The sequence below is a fragment of the Maniola hyperantus genome, chromosome Z (assembly GCF_902806685.2).
Source record: "Maniola hyperantus chromosome Z, iAphHyp1.2, whole genome shotgun sequence".
Lineage (NCBI taxonomy): Eukaryota > Metazoa > Arthropoda > Insecta > Lepidoptera > Nymphalidae > Maniola > Maniola hyperantus.
The window spans coordinates 2,087,975-2,107,433 of record NC_048564.1 but is presented as its reverse complement, the minus strand read 5'-3'; the positions used below and the strand labels follow the sequence as shown (position 1 = coordinate 2,107,433).

The 19,459-nt window shown below is 40.2% G+C and overlaps 1 protein-coding gene across 1 annotated transcript in view; it reads right to left on the bottom strand.

Moving 5' to 3' along the window:
- Positions 1-1,240: 1,240 nt before the first annotated feature.
- Awh (LIM/homeobox protein arrowhead) overlaps positions 1,241-19,459 on the bottom strand; it is a 74,831-nt gene continuing 56,612 nt past the window's right edge. The window contains exons 3-6 of the mRNA XM_034983549.2: positions 5,831-6,048; positions 4,397-4,639; positions 3,513-3,608; positions 1,241-2,772 (exon numbers count right to left, since the gene is read on the bottom strand). Of these exons, the coding sequence (XP_034839440.1) occupies positions 2,693-2,772; positions 3,513-3,608; positions 4,397-4,639; positions 5,831-6,048 (637 nt within the window). The 3' untranslated portion in view covers positions 1,241-2,692. The remainder of the gene's footprint in view (positions 2,773-3,512; positions 3,609-4,396; positions 4,640-5,830; positions 6,049-19,459) is intronic.

The window sequence follows — 19,459 nt, the reverse complement described above, 5'->3', positions numbered from 1 at the left end:
TAATTCGCTAACTATGGGCCTTATAAGAAAGCTCAGCGTCACTCAGTGGGCGATGAAGAGATGTATAATACATACGTATACATAGTACGCGACAAGTCGAGATGTCAATCGGGGAGAGAACACCCCGCAGACCCGTACAGCCCCCCGCTAACCCAGTGCGGGCGAACGCGAGTGACGTGAGGGGTATGGCCCTGCCTCACACCTCGATTGCCATCTCAACCTGTCGTGGACTATAATACTTATTGACATGAAATTCAATTGGGTATTTGCCTACTTTTGAATTTGATAAATATTATTACTTTATTAAGTATATAAACTAGGATAAAAATAATGACGTACACTGAAAAAAATATTAAAATCCAACAAAGATTTACAAAGTTACAGGAATTTTAATTTTGGAGTGAAAGGGTCTTCTATCCCTTTCTCGCAAAACGAAAATTGCAGAGGGCTGCTTGAAGCTACTATGGCATTAGTAGGTGTGACGTCAAACTGGTGTATCGCTATCTCTGTCTAATCAGAAATATTTAAATGCTTATAACTATTTGTTATTTGATCGATTTAATTAGTTTTTTCAGTTTACCTCATTATTTTTATTCTAGTTTATAAAAAAGTAATAAAAAAATAGGAGTCAAATACCCAATTATGGTACGTACATGATTTTTGCACTAGTACAGTACGTACTTTAATAACGGTAAGAAGTTAGACTTCATTCTTAAACAGGACCTTTATATTATACCGATTTATAACAACTACCTACAGATTAAATTTGATAGAAGACTACATTAAGTCTAAGCTTACCAGTAGTAGGTAAGCTTAGACTTAATGTATAATTATGTAGAATAATGTCGGGATAAATGAAGTACAATTATTTATAACTCGAATAAAAAAAAGTATAATTAATGCGCTCGTCTTAATTGTATAATTAGACATCTATTAAAAAATGTGATTAAACATTACATGTTATAATATATTGAAATATATTATTTTGGCACTATATTCATGTATATATATAATATATATACCTAGCGTAAGACAGTATTGCCACTTTCAATGCCAAACGGCTTGATGGTCAAAACACATAACATTTGAACGTATCACAGTTATTAAAAATAAATAAATAAATACAACTTTTTACAATAGGCCTTAAGAGTTTGCTTAAGTATATCTTAAATAAATCTGTTTTTGTTTATAATTTATTTGTATACATATTTTTACAGATGCGTGAAAAATTCGACACTTTATTAAGCTCGGTATTTACACGTTTAATTGTGTAAGTACTTATAAATTAATACCTTATAACTAGTAATTTCCTTTTGTTTCTTCAAGTATATTTGTAATTAGTATTTGATAATTAACGACCTCTACGTATAACGCGTAAAATTGAACTCCTCACGTGCCATTAAACTTTTTATGTCCAATTTCATAAGTATGATTTTAGTCCTTATTTTAAAGGTGAACCGTACTTTTGAAATGACAGTTGACCCATAGAGTTAAAATGGCGCGTGAGGAGTCATTTTATTTCAGTATATTTTTACGGACTATACTACGGGTTCTGATATAATATAGACCATTGACGGATTAATTATTGAAACAAAAATATTTGCGGGCTGCAACCTTAGATGGTGCAACTCGCTTTTGATTATAACTTGCTAACTAGTGTCTGCAAGTGTCTGCCAGTGTCATAGATACTAATTTTGACAGATTCATAAAAACGATTTTTATTTTAAAAATAACCCATCTAGCGTGCCTATAGTAAGTATGTACTTACAGAAAATTCGTTGGTATTGATAGATAAATACGATATTTAGTATAGAGAAGTATTTACACGGAACCTTACAGTCCAGCAATAAATAGGATCCAGCAATCCTATGACGTGGTCCATATCATTTTTAGATCGTACATGTCAGGGTGTGTGCTGTCACAGTGTGCAAATCAATCATACAAAATATAAGCAGTGAACGACAAAGCATAGAAGCTTTTGTAACGCTTTTGTAACCCAACCAGTGGTAGACGATTCAAAAATAAGGAGGTACTTCCTTCCTGCGTCGCTCCCTCAATTTTGAGGATCGTGGCTCCCTTTTGATATGATCTTTGCTACGATGTTTTTCCATTTTCCTCTGTTTCGCGCCGCGTGGATTGCATTGCAGATAGGTGTATCGACCGCCTCTTTTATTTGGTCTACCCAACGTCTCGGGCTACGTCCGCGGGGTCTCTTTCCTTCGATCTTCCCAGTGACCATGATTTTTTCAATATTGCTGGCGTCCTTTCTTGCGATATGACCGAAGTACTCGAGGGTCCTCCGCATACAGATGTTAGATAGCCTCATTTTTATTTTTAGCTTGTTGAGTATTGAGACGTTGGTTCTATGATTAATTCGTACAGTGACATGTCATGCAACACTGGCTTCTGTCGTAATTGGCCAACTCAAAGTGACAAATTAAGAGCTTCAATGGAAACGCATGCGGTAGAGTATAATATATCCACCGCCCACCACGTTCGAGATTTTATTATGTTTTAATGGAGCATACGAAAAATTTCTATGCTTCGTCGTTCATTACAAATAAGCAAACAACTTAACACTGCGCTTCATAAAGGTATTCGCACACCACGATACGACTCACAACAAGACGTTTACAAATCTCTTCCTCTATAGAGCAAAAAACAAGGGCAGAAAAATCTGCATCAATACAGCTCAGACTTCACTCTGCATGCAGTGGATAGACGAATCTTCTGATAGCTCATCCATTGAAGAGTCCGTGAAAGAAGTGCCATCTGAAAAACATTATTGTAACAAGTGAATCTATAGTTCAACAACCAACTTATAATTATTATTTCAAAATAAAAATAAGCCTAAAATCCTAAGTGAATAAAAAATTACTAAGTGTAGCGACACACTTGCCGAAAGTTCGGCGCCGAAAGTTCGATTCAAAACGCTTGCAATGTTTTTTATTTAAGTTACCTATGACACATCTAGTGAATTTCTGATGCGTTCGGCGTAGCGCCGTAGCTTCCGTTGGGCGATTACTTCGACTAGAACGCATGTATTTTGCTTAGCAAGCGACACATTACGCGACCGAAAGTTCGGCGCGTGTACTTCTTCTTCTAAGCCCTCTGTAATAGTCAATATTGTAATAAAATCCATCTTTCTGGGCAATTCAACAAGTCGCAACTGCACACCACCAAGTGACTAGACCGCCTGACGACGACGACGCCTCGTACCGCCGTACGTAATTTTTCGTTGCGTAAAGCGCTGAAAACGCCCGGCGAAGCCCCGTCCGACTGTTCGGCGCGTTTGGTGTGTCACGCCAAATGAATACTACGACTGATAGTTCGCAGTCGCTGAAGTATCGGCGCCGTACGTTCAGTAGGTGTGTCGCTACCCTTAGGGGGAAGAAGGGAGGGAAGACTGCTGATTATCGCTGAGAAGGATGCAGGAGGGAGACAATCTAAGTGTTGCATTTGGCATTTGGCGCGGTACTTTAGTTAGTCACAGCAAAGTTAAGTATACGTACCTATCGGGACGAAAGGCGGCTTGTTCTGGAAGGAATACGTAAGGTGGAGGTTGATAGGGCGGCCAAACCCCACCGGGTCCGCATCCCGGGACATCGCTGTGGACAACACACCACTTAAACCAATGGTATAGTTCTTGCATTTCACGAAGGCCACTGACTCATGCTTGTGTTTAAGTCGTATCAATATACGTAAGCTACATTAAATGTGTGCGTTTGACAGCGCTTGCTCGCGACTGATTGGTCCGACATGCACGCACACTTACGCAATGACCATGTAAACGACATTACCACAAGTAAAGTTCAGTAGCCTTCGTGAATTGTAAGAACTGTATCCAGAATGGTTTAACCATATTGCAATCAATAGTTACATATTAAATATTCGCAAATAAATCCAATTCGCAAACGCTGTATTAATATGTCCAATCGCAAAGGCAACATATTAAAAAAAAACATACAAAAATAGAAAATATATAAAAAAATGTAAAGGTCCAAGTTTAGTCACTCACGAATAAAGGCCGATTTCCCAATCGAATAAATAAAGTTTATTAAGGAATAAAGTCTTTTAGAATTGGAAAGCCGAAAAGTGTTTCAATTTAGCGATAGAAAAAACGAACCTTATATTCGAAGTAAGTAGAAGCCCTTATTCAATTACTGTTAATTTGTTCCCGGATATGATATTTTATAAAATAATATAAACTTTAAAAAAACATGCATTAGGACAACTCAGCGTTTTAATACAATATGTACTAGGTACCTATATTAAAATGATATGATAGGTGCTAATTCACAATTTCAAAACATTGGAAAACCTAACCAAACCCTTTTTTGCATAAAGCCCCTGATAAGCTGTTTGTGTTACCTGTTAACAAACACCTCAGTCTCACCTTGACTTTGCTTCCCTTTGCCGGTGTGCTGGTGCTTCTTCTGGCGCGCTCGACTGTTTTGGAACCAGACTTGTGTGACCCTCTTGCTCAAGCCCGTGACCTGTGCGATCCTCTCCAGGTCTTGCCCGTCTGGATTGGAGTCCAGCTGGAAGTTGGCTTGGAGGACCTGTAGCTGCTCCTCTGTGAAGGTCGTCCGGACACGTTTCGCCTTGCTCTTGTGATAACCCTCGGAGTCACAGCCGTCTGAAGTTGAGATAAGTAGCTTTTCATCAGGTGGTAAGTGATGATGCAATCTAAGATGGATGCGGACTAACTTGGAAGGGGTATGGCGGTTTTTATTTAACTGATAGCCCTAGTTTCTACACGGCATCGTATAGTGGCACGTCTTTGCCGGTAAGGTGGTAACTAGCCACGGCCGTAGCTTTCCACAATACCAGACCAGAGACAATATTTAAGAAATAAAAAAATCTCAAATTGCCTCTACCAAGGATCGAACTCGGCATCTCCCTCTTATAATACATAGTAAAGAAACGATAAGTAGTCTATGAAACTGCAATAGTCGCAGACTATGATGTATGAACATGGCTCAGAATTATTATCAACGACGATTTTGTCAAGCGTTTTAATTTAAAAAAAACTTCGTGATAAAATATTCTCAAAACCTTCTTTGATAAAGATGAACAATTCACTAGGTTTGAAAAGCAGGCACTCACCCACCCAGCTAGGTTTGTAACGGGCTTCCTCTCACACCAGGGTCCGATTCGAATCTGTGTACGTGTAGTTTTATACATCACTAGCTGCCCTGGCAAACTTCGTTCCGCCTAGCAGTCGATTAAGTTTTTTAAATTTTTCTCTCCGTAAGAACCATCCTCGTACTTCAAGGAATATTATAAAAAAAGAATTAGCGAAATCGGTTCAGCTGTTCTCGAGATTTGCGATGAGCAACACATTTATATATTATAGATAGATTAGGTGGGTAAGGTGGATTTCAGGCACGAGGAAACTTTTAAATAAAAACGTATTTCATATCCACTTACTTGAAAAATTGGACTAATTTACAAAAAGTGTACTTTGCGTGTACAAAATGTAGCATTTTGAGATAAACTTTTAAATTTTTTCTACTTTTTGTCAGTCTTCAAGTCTGGAGTTACTTTCTACTTTTTTCCCCCACACATCTCACATAACTCACTCGGGTTATGTGGGATTTCTACCCACTAAAACCCCCTCGGTGGCCCTCCTCAGCGCGTTATTGAGAGGCTCCGGGAACTCTAAAGAACGTACGCCGGTGCCTCTCTCGCGCAACGCCCCCAAGGACTCATCCTGGAGAAAGTGTAGCCACTCGCGACCTTGAAGTCCTTTCTAGCTAAGTACTTTCTACCTAGTGACTGTTCACAGTTTGGTTAAACCGTAAAGAATCAAGAGTTAATATATTACCATCAGAAGAAATGGATCCTCCATCCAAAGTTTCCAAATAATGCGGCTTGCATAGCACCCTGTCTTCATGCAACGCGAACTGTTCGCCAGTGGACAGCTGTCGGCCGCAGGCGTCACAGGCGAAGCACGCGAGGTGGTAGACCTGCTCCCGAGCCTTGCGCACCCAGTCTGAGGAGGAGATGCCTCGGCAGCACTTGGAGCACTTGGCGCCGAAACTCCTGCGCACAATGGATTTCAATTGACGAATTCGTAAAGGTAAAACTGGTCAAAATATATACAGAGCGACAAAGATCTCTTGGCACTTAAATGACATTGACAGGGGGGCGCTGTTGGAGAACAATGGGGGTACAAAGGGGACACTAGTTAAGGGGCAACGTTAGTTTCGATTTCGACGATAACTGAGTAGGCTCCTGCGGTAGTGGAGCGGTGCGGGAGGGTGACAGTTGTCACTAGTTGACGAGTCACTGAGCTCTCGCGTCACGTCATCACACCCCTCCCGCATCGCTCCACTACCGCAAGAACCTACTCAGTCATGCGTTATGCTTTGTTCAAGACAACTCTTTTCCTTGACCATATGGTTTTTCAGGGTTCCGTACCTCAAAAGGAAAAACAGAACCCTTATAGGATCACTTTGTTGTCTGTCTGTCGGTCTGTCAAGAAACCTACAGGGTACTTTCCGTTGACCTAGAATCATGAAGTTTGGCAGGTATGTAGGTCTTATAGCAGACATTAGGGGAAAAATCTGAAAATTTGGAGTGGTCGCCGGTAACCAGAGAGGTTAAAATTTAAACTAAGTACCATACTAACTCTTATCCATTGACGAGTACTTATAATCAAATATTTAGTAGGTATAGGTACGTATCCCACGATCGTTGGAGTGTGTGACTAAAAAAAACTTAATTTATGCATAAGTCTTAGTGTAAAGCTGATTATAACTTTTTTAAATATTCTTTCCAACTTACAAATGTTACAAGATTAACCATCGCGTAATACTCTCCAATAACTCGTCAAAGGATATGAAAACTGGTAAAAATGGCCTGTCCAAATCGACTTAGTAGGTATACCTACTTAGTACTTATAAGCAGAGGATGATTAATAACTATAAACTATCATCGGAGAGAAATTTGTATAGCGCTTTCTTACAGAGATTTTTCAAAAATATCAGTGTGCGCTAACCATTTTGAGTTACCAACCAATCACAAACGAAACTATGCTTTCTAATTGAATGCATGTGGAAGGAAAAAAAGGAGAGGACGACCAAAGAAAAGGTGGATGGATTGCGTGAAAGAGGATATGCGTGAAAAAGAGGTGGATAATACGTTTACGAATGACAGAAGTGATTGGAAGAAGAAGACATGTTGTGCCGACCCCACGTAGCGTGGGATAAGGTAAGGAAGAAGAAGAAGAGTTTGTGATTGATTGGTGTATCAAAATGGTTACGGCTCACTGAGATTTATTCCTCTATCATTCGTATGGGATAACGTAACCGAGAGAGCGCTATAGGTACTAACTTCTCTTCGCAGCTAGGGCTAGCTATTTAGCTTCGCAAATTTCTAAATTTCCTTACTCCTTAGAGAAGGAAATTTAGAAATTTCACAATTCTAAATTTCCTCTGCCAGGAATAGAACCCGGGACTTCCCACTAATAAGACCACAGCGCTCACCACTGCGTCACTCGTCGTGGCTCTACAGTGAGAAAATACCCCACCAAACTACTCCTAACAAATGCATAATTCGATTTCAGGTAATCACCTATAGATATAGTTCTTGCATTTCACGAAGGCCACTGACTCATGCTTGTGTTTAAGTCGTATCAGTATACGTAAGGTACACTAAATGTGTGCGTTTGACTGCGCTTGCTCGCGACTGATTGGTCCGACATGCACGCACACTTACGCAATGACCATGTTAACGACGTTACCACAAGTAAAGTTCAGTAGCCTTCGTGAATTGCAAGAACTGTACCCGTAGGCTGCCTTTGAATTAGAGGCGTCATAAGCGGTGACGTGTCTCCATGGAAATGTAATATTGTTTTTTTTCAGATACAAGTTAGCCCTTGTCTGCAATCTCACCTGATGGTAAGTGACGATGCAGTCTAAGGTGGGAGCGGGCTAACCTGGAAGGAGTATGGCAGTTTTTATTAAACCCATACACCTTTGGTTTCTACACGGCATCGTACCGGAACGCTAAATCGCTTGGCGGCACGGCTTTGCCGGTAGGGTGGGTATTGTAAAGACAACATGGCTAATTCTATTGTACACATGGATGTAGGAGGAATCTATGTACCTATACAATCTACAAACTAAATTCTATAGATCGAATCTAAAAGCCTAAGTCTTAGAGGTAAAATCTAATGCTGTCCTTTTCCACAGGAAGGATTATGGAAAGGACAGCAATATATTTAGACCTGTCAATTTAGCTTATTTAGAGATTATGTACAATAGAATTAGCCACATTGTTTTCATAAACAAGCAACTAGAGCAGATGTGTTCTAGAGATAACATTCGCAATGGCTCTTCTGACATGCAATTTTATAAGCATTTAGAACTTTCGCTTGGCAGCCGTATAAACTTCGCAGATGAACATGAAGCTATGAATAAATGATGTAGGTATAATGTATAATAAATTTTACAAATTCAATGATAATAGTTTAATAGCGACCTCCTCTATGGCGGGTGCAGCGGCCATCAACGCCGAACAGGCCAAGAGGCGCAAATATGAAAACCTCGATGGGAGCTTCATATTTGTGCGTTTTGGTGTGGAGACCTTGGGGCCGTGGAGCCCGGGGGCTCGAGCTTTTTTTTGAGAAAATTTCGAAAAGGGTTATCGAGTCAACCGGGGACCCGACAGCTGGCAGCTACCTTGGTCAAAGAATTAGTTTGGCCATCCAAAGGGGTACCTAATGCTGCCAGCATCTTGGATACAAGGCCTCGCTGCGGTGGTCTCGATGAGGTTTTAGACTTAATTTTGATTTATTTTAGTTTTAATTTAATGTTGCTTTTTAAAATTTAAGTTTCAAAAAAAAACGTTTAATAGGTAGAAAATTATCCTACATTTAGATTTCAGCCTCTAAGCCGATCAGAGCGCATTTTGCTCAGATAAGCTATATGAGATATCGTTATAACTGTCACGTACATCGATGTATAGTAAATCTGTGTCGATGTCGCACGTTTGTCGTCTATGTGACGTCTATTGGTTAATAATGATGATGATGGTGAAGTATTTTTTAATATTAGCCAAGTTTATCATGTCGACTGATATTCCCCTATAACCGTTGAGCTATTGAGGCTTAATTTGGTATTTCATTATTATTTTGAAAGTAGTTTCGATAACTGCCATGTGTTGCTACTAGATGGCATTAACAGTCGCTTCAGTGCTAAATGAAAATACCGGCACTGGCAGATAGTGAACTAAGAAGTGGCCTAATAAGGGGATCCTAATCCTACCCATTCCACAATTTTTTGAATTTTTCGCAATTTCGCATTCAGGAAGGCAGCTGTTTTTTCAGGGCGTGGGTCTTTGCCTCTCCCATTCATCGTCTTCTCGCTTTTTTATAATATATTTGAGTAGCTTCGCATACTTTTCCCATTCCTCTTCGTTCTTCAACATTCTGGGTATCAGGTTTTGCGGGTTTAAGTTATCTTCCTTTTCACCATTTACTAAGTTTCTCTCCTGTGAAAAGGAAAATAACTTAAACCCGCAAAACCTGATACCCTGATTTAGACTGCTTTAGTTTCAGTTTAAGTGACAATTGCATACCTAATCAAAATACATGGGCACAAATCCATGGTTAGGTTGTGTTAGATAATGTGTTATTTGAGCAATATTTTTGCAATTATCAATCAAGTAATAGTAATTAGACAACTAGTGAACTGTTTAGATTGATTTCCTTCAAGTACATATAATAATCCAGCATAAATTATTGCCAAATTCTACTGTACACCGTCCCACTATACAATACTTATAAGTAGTATTAATCTCGACAAAAACACAGACATTTCCGTTCATATTTTTTTTATATTTAGCAACTGTATATTCAAATCATTTTGTGATTTTGGTTACCTAATCATAAAATAAAGGGATTTTTTCCAGTAACTTTTTTCTGTTACAAAACTGGGCCCTAAACTGGTCAGTCGTCTTTCCTTGAATTGTAGGTAAAACACTATCATAAAAATTATAAAAAGTATGACACATTGCCTATCTTGCACACAGCAAGTGCTGTACTCTATGACATATATTATTATATAAAAAAGGTAGTGCTTTTATCGTTTCGCCAGAGGTCGTGAAACGTGGCTCGTTATCGGCGGCGGGCGGCTGCCACTTCGCGAGCCTCAATAATTAATTAATTAAGGATACGCGTGCAGCAACACTCCATTAACACCGTATCATATCGTCCGCGCCGCAGCATTAAAACACTTTTGGTTTTGCTCTTATTTCCTTTTTACTCTTCTTGGGGCTCCGTAGTCAAAATCCGGCTCCCCACTGGGGGATCCTAGGAAGCCCCCCCGGCTCCCCAGGATAAGGAGGTCAGCTTCATCGCCAAGTCGTAGCCATCCTCTCTATCCTCGGAAAGAAGTTGGCCCAGCGCAGGTCTGAAAGTCTCAGTGGGAGCTAACCATTTTGAGTCACCAACCAATCAAAAACGAAACTATGTTTTCGAATTGAATTTCGAATGATTTTAGAAATAATTTTTAAATTGTATTTCGAATTGATTGGTTGGTGCCTCAAAATGGTTAACACCCAATGAGATTTTCGTCTCTGTCATTTGTATAGGATTACGTAACAAAGAGAGCCCTACACTAACTTCTTTCCGTGGATGGAGTAGGTACTCATAATTTGATATTAGTTGGTACGGGCCCCTTATTGTCAGTTGATTGGCAACCTTCGCTTGGCCTGTATAACTTTTGTTTTTGCTTTTTCAGAAGCCACTTTGCCGGATCATTGGAGATGAATAATCAGCGCCTTATCTGTACGGCTCGAATCAGGAGCCAATAAAGCCTGGATGTATATGACGCGTAACGGCAACGGCACAGCAGAATGTCATAGCTACTTTAGACTTGCAAGTTTTACATTATTTCTAACAAAGATAGTAAAAATATTATAAACTAGCGGCCATATCCAAAGTGTGGTACTATTACGCTTAAAAAAATTATTATTGCATTTTTATTGGCCTAAACCACTCTTCGCATTATTGCCTTTCTAATGAAACTGATTTGGGCCACATCGTTTGGATAGTTTCGAAGTCTATAACTATTATTACGAGTATTTGCATTTTGCATGTCGGTGAGGCTAGGTTTTGGCCACAAGTTAAGATGGCAATCGGGGTCTGAAGCGGGGGGACGCCAGTCGACGCACGTCACCCACGCTCGCCCGCACCAGGTTAGCACGGGGGCTGTTCGGGTGTGCGGGGCGCTCCTCCCCAATTACCATCTCGACCTGTCGCGTAGAAGAAAGTAGAAGGTAGAAGTGCGTCCCCCCGAAAAGATCGTAGACATCCCAAAATCGCCCAACGCGCTTGAAGAAGACGTTTTCACTTCAATAATTTGAGATGCGTTATGCACGTCATCGTTGTGCGTTGTATTTGTCCAAACCTTTAGTACCTGAGTGGAAATAATTATAGGGTTTGTAATAAAGCGGTCCGTGTTTTTAAAATGGTTTGTGTGTCGACGTATTAATGGATTTGCATTTTTAGAATGTTTTTTGACTTTTGTAGACCGATTGTCGTTTTTCGTGATTTTAATTCGGCTTCAAGATAGGTTACGATATGGTTCTTAGTTATAGTATAGTTATATATTTTCTGTCTACCTACATAAGGTATGATAGTTATTTTTTTTTTTGTAAAAGAACCGTAAGAAGCGTTGGAAGACAACTATGGAGAATGAGAAGAGAGAATGCATATGAGATGAGAATGATAGCAGATTTGTAGAGCACTGTCTCGGTCGTTGAGACCGACAAAACGTCATACGGGTATAAGTGACAAAGACAACGCTCTACAAACCTAAAATGTTATTCTAAAGGTCGATGTTCATCACTTTCGGCCGCGTACTGTATCTCATTGGTCCGACGACATCACCAAGCTTGCGGGGAAAACTTGGAGAAGACTCACCCTACACCAGGAAAAATGGCGTGAGCATGAGGAGGCCTAAGTCCAATAATGGATAAATAAAACAGAAAGAAGAAGATGATGATATTTATTATATATACATACGGATATTATGTGTATTTACTTTATTTAATTAGAAAGGTACACCCCTTCCGCTTTCTTTAATTTTTATTATGCCCACTTTGTACGCGTGAACTTAGGTTTTTAAAAATCCCGTGGGAACTTTCTGACTTTCCAGGATGCAGAGTAGATTATGACACTCTCCAAGTCTTTAACCAAACCCATGCAAAAAAACACGTCGATCCGTTTCTCCATTGCTACGTGATTGAAGGACAAATCAACAAACCAACTAAGTACCATACACACTTTCGCATTTATAATAGTGATGAGCATTGATACCTACAAGTTGATAACTAGATAGAGATGGAGTATGTTAATATAGATGTTATCTATAATATAAAAATGAATCACTAAATGTGTTGCTCATCGCAAATCTCGAGAACCGCTGAACCGATTTCGCTAATTCTTTTTTTTATAATAATCCATGAAGTACGAGGATGGTTCTTACGGAGAGAAAAATTTAAAAAATTTGAATCGACTGTTAGGCGGAACGAAGTTCGCCAGGGCAGCTAGTTATAGATACAAATAGAGAAGGCAAGGAGCCGTTTGCTGGACCACCCGAAACAGCACATGAATAGTCAAACGTCGGTAGTATATTATCGCCTACCAGACATCTTCATTACCGCGAGTGTTAAAACTTGTTCATCTGTCACCGGGTTAATTACTATGCGAGGGCCGCTTTTAATTGATTCAGGCGGCGACAAAATGTTAATAAGGTATGATAACGGTAGCGAAACCTTCCCGTTTCCCTTCCCCTCCCCTCGCCCCCGGGGGCAGCCCCGCGCCCCCGCAAACAACGCGTTTTCAAATGCAAATCGCGGTAAAACATTGCCGCGGATAACGCAGACGAGTACCTCGGCATCTGTTTACAGATGTACCAACACGTATCACCCTAGCACAATAGAGACCAATATAATATAACTATCAAAGCTGTGATGGCCTACTGGTTAGGACATCCGCCTTCTAATCGGAGGTCGGGGGTTCGATCCCAGGCACGCACCTCTAACTTTTCGGAGTTATGTATCGGTGTTTTGATTCAGGCAGCGACAAAATGTTAATAAGGTATGATAATGGTAGCGAAACCTTTCCGTTTCCCTCCCCCCTCCTCGCCCCCGGGGGCAGCCCCGCGCGCCTCTGCAAACACCGCGTTTTCAAATGCAATTTCAGCATCATTTCATGATTTCAGCATTCTCTCGAAGTTTACTTTTCTGAAGGTTTTACTTCTACCGCGTGTGAAAGACATACAAGATTTTTTTTGCTGTATCTTATTTAGTATTTCTTTGAGATTATAACACATTCCTTTATCCTTACATTGAATGATCTGCCAGACTAAGTTGGAGATGGAAGTCGGCATGTCTGTGAAGGCGGTTTAGAAATGCAAATCGCGGATAAGGCGGCCTCAGATACGTTCAGATCAATTAATATTCGTGCTACACGCGACTCCGCACTCTAGCCGGTAGCTGGTCTCCGCTCGGTGTAAACGCTCCCAATAATGAGATACAAACCTTGATATCGGTGCGGCCAATTTTGATAAAACATTCATTCATAGTAATTTTCAGGGTTCCGTACCTCAAAATGAAAAGGGAACAGGCTCACTTGAACAGGCAAACAGAAATCTGCATGGCTTAGAGTTCTCCATGTTCTCAAAGGTGTGTGAACTCTGCCAATCCGCATTTGGTCAGCGGAATATTGACGTTTATATGGAAAGCACTGGGGATTGCGTTAGGGTTCTTTGTCTTAAATTGCACTTTTAGCGAGCGAATTAGCGAGACAGTTGTACACAAACTCTAAACTAAACTAAAATGGCACGTCTAAATCTATTGCTATCCCTTTCATAATGTTGCTTGTGGAAATGGAAAGCTCTAGGTTCAGACCTGTTAATTTAGTTTAGTTTAGAGATTGTGTACTAGAGAATCGGCCCCAATCTCACACTTCTATACCTTTTTTGGAATTCTGTGAACATACCAACGATAATTTAATTTAATTTAAAACATCTTTATTGCTTAATTTATGACAAAGAATAAAAAAATATAGAATATGGTTAACACAAAGGCCGACCTTATCACTACCAGTGATCTCTTCCAGGTATCCCATACTTAAGAACTAATGAAAATGAGAACTAAACTCTAACTAACTAACTTACAGCCGCACTCAGAGTCACTTAATCATTACTTAAGATTGAGTTAAATGAGACAGAGCTATATCTCTCACATGAATGTGTCTCGTTTTAACTCAATCTTAAGTAACGATTAACGACTCTGAGTACGGCTGTAAGAACTAAGAAAGAGGATACTTAAGAAGAAGATAATGTGATAAGAAAACAATCAATAAAAACGCAAGCTCGACCGCAATAACTCAATATAATAATAACAGAAAAGTAATTAAGGCTTGTATATAAAGCTATCAGTCAGGCGATGGCCGGCCGTGTTGTTAGTGGGCATTGTGCGGCAACGCGCGCCGCCGGCGACGCCCGCGGACGCACTCAAATAAACGCATAATATTCCAATGAATCTCGCTGGTGTTTCTAAAACAAATAGTTTAAATCATATCGTCCTGAAAGGGTACAGTCACTGACACATTATCTGTTACTCCATGTAGGGAAACATAGCAGCTGCACCCGGAGGAGGTTACGCTAAATCCTCACGAGAAAGTTTTTTCCCCTCACAATCCTCAAATTCATCATCATCATTAAAACACTTTCTGAGCAACAGAGAGGTTCACATATGGAATAAATTGCCTAAGGATGTGGTAATGTCAAGTTCTGATAACCAGTTCGAGAATAGATTGGACAAACATTTGGAAGACTCGAAGCACTTCTGATATAGACGCATCAGCGAAAACTGCTTAGTCTAATAAATAATCATCATCATCAACCGATAGACGTCTACTGCTAGACATAAGTCTCTTGTAGGGGCTTCCGTACGCCACGGAACCGCCTGAATCCCGGCTCCCTGCGACTCGTCTGATGTCGTCGGTTCACCTAGTGGGGGGTCTTCCAACGCTGCGCTTCCGGTACGAGGTCGCCATTCCAGCACCTTGGGACCCCAACGTCTATCGGTCTTACGAACTGTGTGCCCTGCCCATTGCCACTTCAGCTTCGCAACCCGTTGAGCTATGTTGGTTACTCTAGTTCTCCTACGGATCTCCTCATTCTATTATATTATTATTATTTAGAAATGCTTCAAGTTTTCCAAATGTTTGTCCAATCTATTCTTGAACTGGTTAACAGAGCCTGAAACAACCACATCCTTGGGCAATTTATTTCATAACATGAACCACTCCATAGGTCAGAAAGTGGTTTAATTAGATTTGACCATTGTGGACAATTAGGAGAGAAAATAGCTTTTATAAAATAACGAAGGTCTGGCTCTCACGGGCTCTTAGTCCATTACGTCAATGAATTTTGGGTAATTTTCTACATTGTGAACGAAAAATCAGTAAAACACTACAGCGCTATTTTTCAGACAACTAAAGCATTCGACGTCCTATCCATGTTTTTTATGAAGTATTCTTTTTCTTACAGCCAGGAAAATTCCCTTCGACATTCTGTTCGCTCATAGCATTTTCCTAATATTTTAGTAGAGTCACATTAATTCTTTAAATGGGCTTCTTCTAAAGTAAGAGTAACCGCCGAGTTTCTTGTTGGTTCTTCTCGGTAGGAAAGGCATTTCGAACCAGTGGTAGATGCTGTTGACGATTCAAAACTTACTTGTAAAAGTTTAGTTATTTTTCCGACCCAAATGTCGACCAACAGAATTGCACCATTCGACGTCACGTGGTACACACCTACATGGTATTATACTGATAATTTTTTGAAAATTTTCTCTGGTCGTTGCTATAGTCAAATTAACCACACGTCAAACTGACAGGTTGAATTCAATTGTGAAAATTGGAGATTTTGGCCGACATTTGGGACGGAAAAATAATCCCCCGAATACCACACGAGCTTCAAAATTATCGGGTATTTCACGATAGGTTCGTTGCAAACAAATGAAGGAGTCAAGTTTTTCAGGTTAAAAAATCACGAGCGCGAAGCGCGAGTGATTTTTCCTGAAAAACTTGACGACTTGAGTCGGTGTCAATGAGACTTGTGGTATTATAAGTGAATAAAAAATATTTTTATTTTATTTTGAGGAGTCTTAAAACCAGAGTTCCGATTCCACTGGACGAAAGAGCAATCAAGGTGTTGAGGATTTATTTTGTGCCTGAGGCGTACCGGACCCGGTGCGTGGATTTTGTCAACGGCCCAAACGGACCGGCCCGCCGTCATAGGCGAGGAATGTTAATTGATATCCATAAATCTGTTTTAACGGTTCCGATCCGTTATATTGTGAAGAATGAGAAGGTTATTAAAAAGAACCAGTAAGATATGAGGTTTGGATTGGTCATCTATACTACTAATATTATAAAAAGGTAATGTCTGGAACTACTGAACCGATTTTGAAATTTCTTTCACCAATAGAAAGCTACATTATTCCTGAATGACATCCATACTAATATTATAAATGCGAAAGTGTGTTTGTCTGTCTGTCTGTCTGCTAGCCTTTCACGGCCCATCCATTCAACCGATTTTGACGAAATTTGGTACAGAGATAGCTTGCATCCCGGGGAAGGACATATGCTTTTTATCCCGGAAAATCGAACAGTTCCCACGGGATTTTTAAAAACCGAAATCCACGCGGACGAAGTCGCGGGCTTCCTCTAGTAGGCTATATTATTTTTATTGTAAAAAAATAGAGATAGGTACCAAAATTGTAATAAGCTACCCGTGCGAAGCCGGGGCGGGTCGCCGGTTGATAGTGTCGGATAAAGTGGTGATAGCCTAGTGGTTAAGATTCTTCTTCGCGGGAGGTCGGACGTTCGATCCCGGGCACGCACCACTAACTTTTCAGAGTTATGCGCATTTTTAAAAACAATTAAATATTACTTGCATTAACGGCGAAGGAAAACATCGTAAGGAAACCTGCATGCCTGAGAGTTCTCCAAGGTGTGTGAAGTCTGCCAATCCGCATTGGGCCAGCAGCGTGGCAGACTATGACCTAAACCCTTCTCACTCTGACAGGATATCCGGCTCACTACCAGTCTGGCACGCACTGGCTCTTAGTCCATTATGAGTAGGCCCACTGCATCATCTGACAACACAGACAAACTGCACCAATTTCTCATTGCAATCCCACGAGATGCAATCTCCCGAATGTGTTCTCATACAAGCGATCGACATTCGCGTACAAGCCAATATGATTGCGCCGGCGCCGCATTGTTTAGTATGCAGGGTGAATCGATTACGGCGGGTTTATTTATGCGGCTAGAGATTAATTAAACCAGGGGCGACATGCGCCATTTACATAAGACATGGTGCGCGCATTTGGAGTCGAGTGGGCGCGTTCGCATGAGAGGTAGCGGGGTAACTATACCGAATACTCCGAGAGGTGACGGTGTGATTATACCACCTATATCATTCTATAAAGGTACAGTACGCCACCGAAAGTGATAAACATCGGCCTTTAGAATGACATTTCCTCTTTGTAGAGCGTTGTCTCTGTCACTCATATCCATATGATGCTTTGCCGGTCTAAACGACGGAGACAGCTCTACAAATCTGCTGTCTCCTTCTAAAGATCGATGTTGATTACTTTTGGCCGCGTACTGTACATAATAAATGTTATATACAGCCTACAGGGTGTAACCAGAACGCTGGCAAAAACAAAGACAGTAGATAGTACTGTACCCGTAGTACAAGATTTTACGTCTCACCAAACGAAACTAAATTCGAGAGTCGAAATACTTCCGCGTTACAGTAAAATGGACCTAAACAGCCTTGAATTAAAGTCAAATATTCAATGCCACTGATTTTAATTTCGCAATGTTTCCGCTTGGAGCGCTGGCTGTATAAGTGTAGACAAACTTGAGCTTTAAAACAAGGCCTTTAAGGTCCAGTTTACTCTAACGCGGAAGTATTTCGACTCTCGAATTTGGTTTGGTTTGGTGAGACGTAAAATCTTGTACTACGGGTACTGATGATTACTGATACGATACCACAAAAAAACGAGGAAAAAAACTATTAATAAATCCTATAATTTTGCAAAAGTTTAGGATAAATTGCAAATAAAACATCTGACCGACGCTAAAGGTCAACGAACGTTGGGAAAGTAGGTCACTCGGAGTCAATGCCACGTCGTAGGCGGGGCTTTGACCCGAGTTTTGCACGCTATACATTGTGGGTTTGAAAAATTCTAATTCACTAAAAGTACAAAACGAGGCAAATGGTTATTGGTATTGGATTGTGTTTAGATTAGTAGTATGTACGGCCAGTTTGGACACCTAGTTGACAGTGGCGTGCAGGTCATAGAGGCATAAATGCACTGCTTACCCCAGTTGTAATAGCTCAATGCATATTTTTCATTATGACCTGTCAGTAAACAGGTTCCTACCTAACTAATGCCTACCCAGGCTTCAAACACTGCACGCCACTGCTAGTTGAATGACCGCATGAACCAGCTGATTCGAGCCGCGCAAACGGGAGCGCGCACGATCGACGCTAGCCGTCACATTCATATTCGTACTAATATTATAAATGCGAAAGTGTGTCTGTCTGCTAGTTTTTCACGGCCCAACAGTTTAACCGATTTCGATGAAATTTGGTACAGAGTTAGCTTACGTCCCGGGGAAGGACATAGGCCTATTCCATTTTTTTAATGCGCCTTACTCACAACCTTGAATGGGAAGCTGGAAGAAGTCTTTGTTTAGAGATAAGCATTTCCAATGTAATTTAATTTATTACAACTATGTAACTACAATTTCAGTACTTGAAAAATAAGAATAAATAAATAAATAGGCTACTTTTATCCCGGAAAATTAAAGAGTTCCCACGGGATTTTTAAAAACCTAAATCTATTATATCATAAGTGCTTATTTGTGATGTATTGCGTCTATAGTAAACTTCTCCATCGACTCTTTGTTTATATGCCTTTGTAATAGAGCCTCCAATGTCCTTGTTGGAATGTTTTAGTATTTGTTATAGCCCACGGACATGTATGCCTGTATATACCTAACACGTAAGAAAATGTTTATCCGTAATGAAGAGGCAAATTGATACTTTGTAACTATACAAGTAGATAGGAGTGGGTAATATCGATTTTTCTGAATATCAAATTGAAACTATATACTGATATTCGATATCGGATTTCCAAACATTATATTTTCTCAAACTATACCTATATTCAGCGATAAGCCGTTTTAATTAAAAGCTCGCGATGAAAATCGACTCCTTTCGATACAGATTCGCAAAACTGTATACCCAGTGACTGCCAGTATCTAGATATGTTTTGTATCGCGAGTTTAATGATAAAGATGGTTTTTTGAGGATTTTGTAAAAGTCTACATGATACTCATGTGGGCATTAAAAAT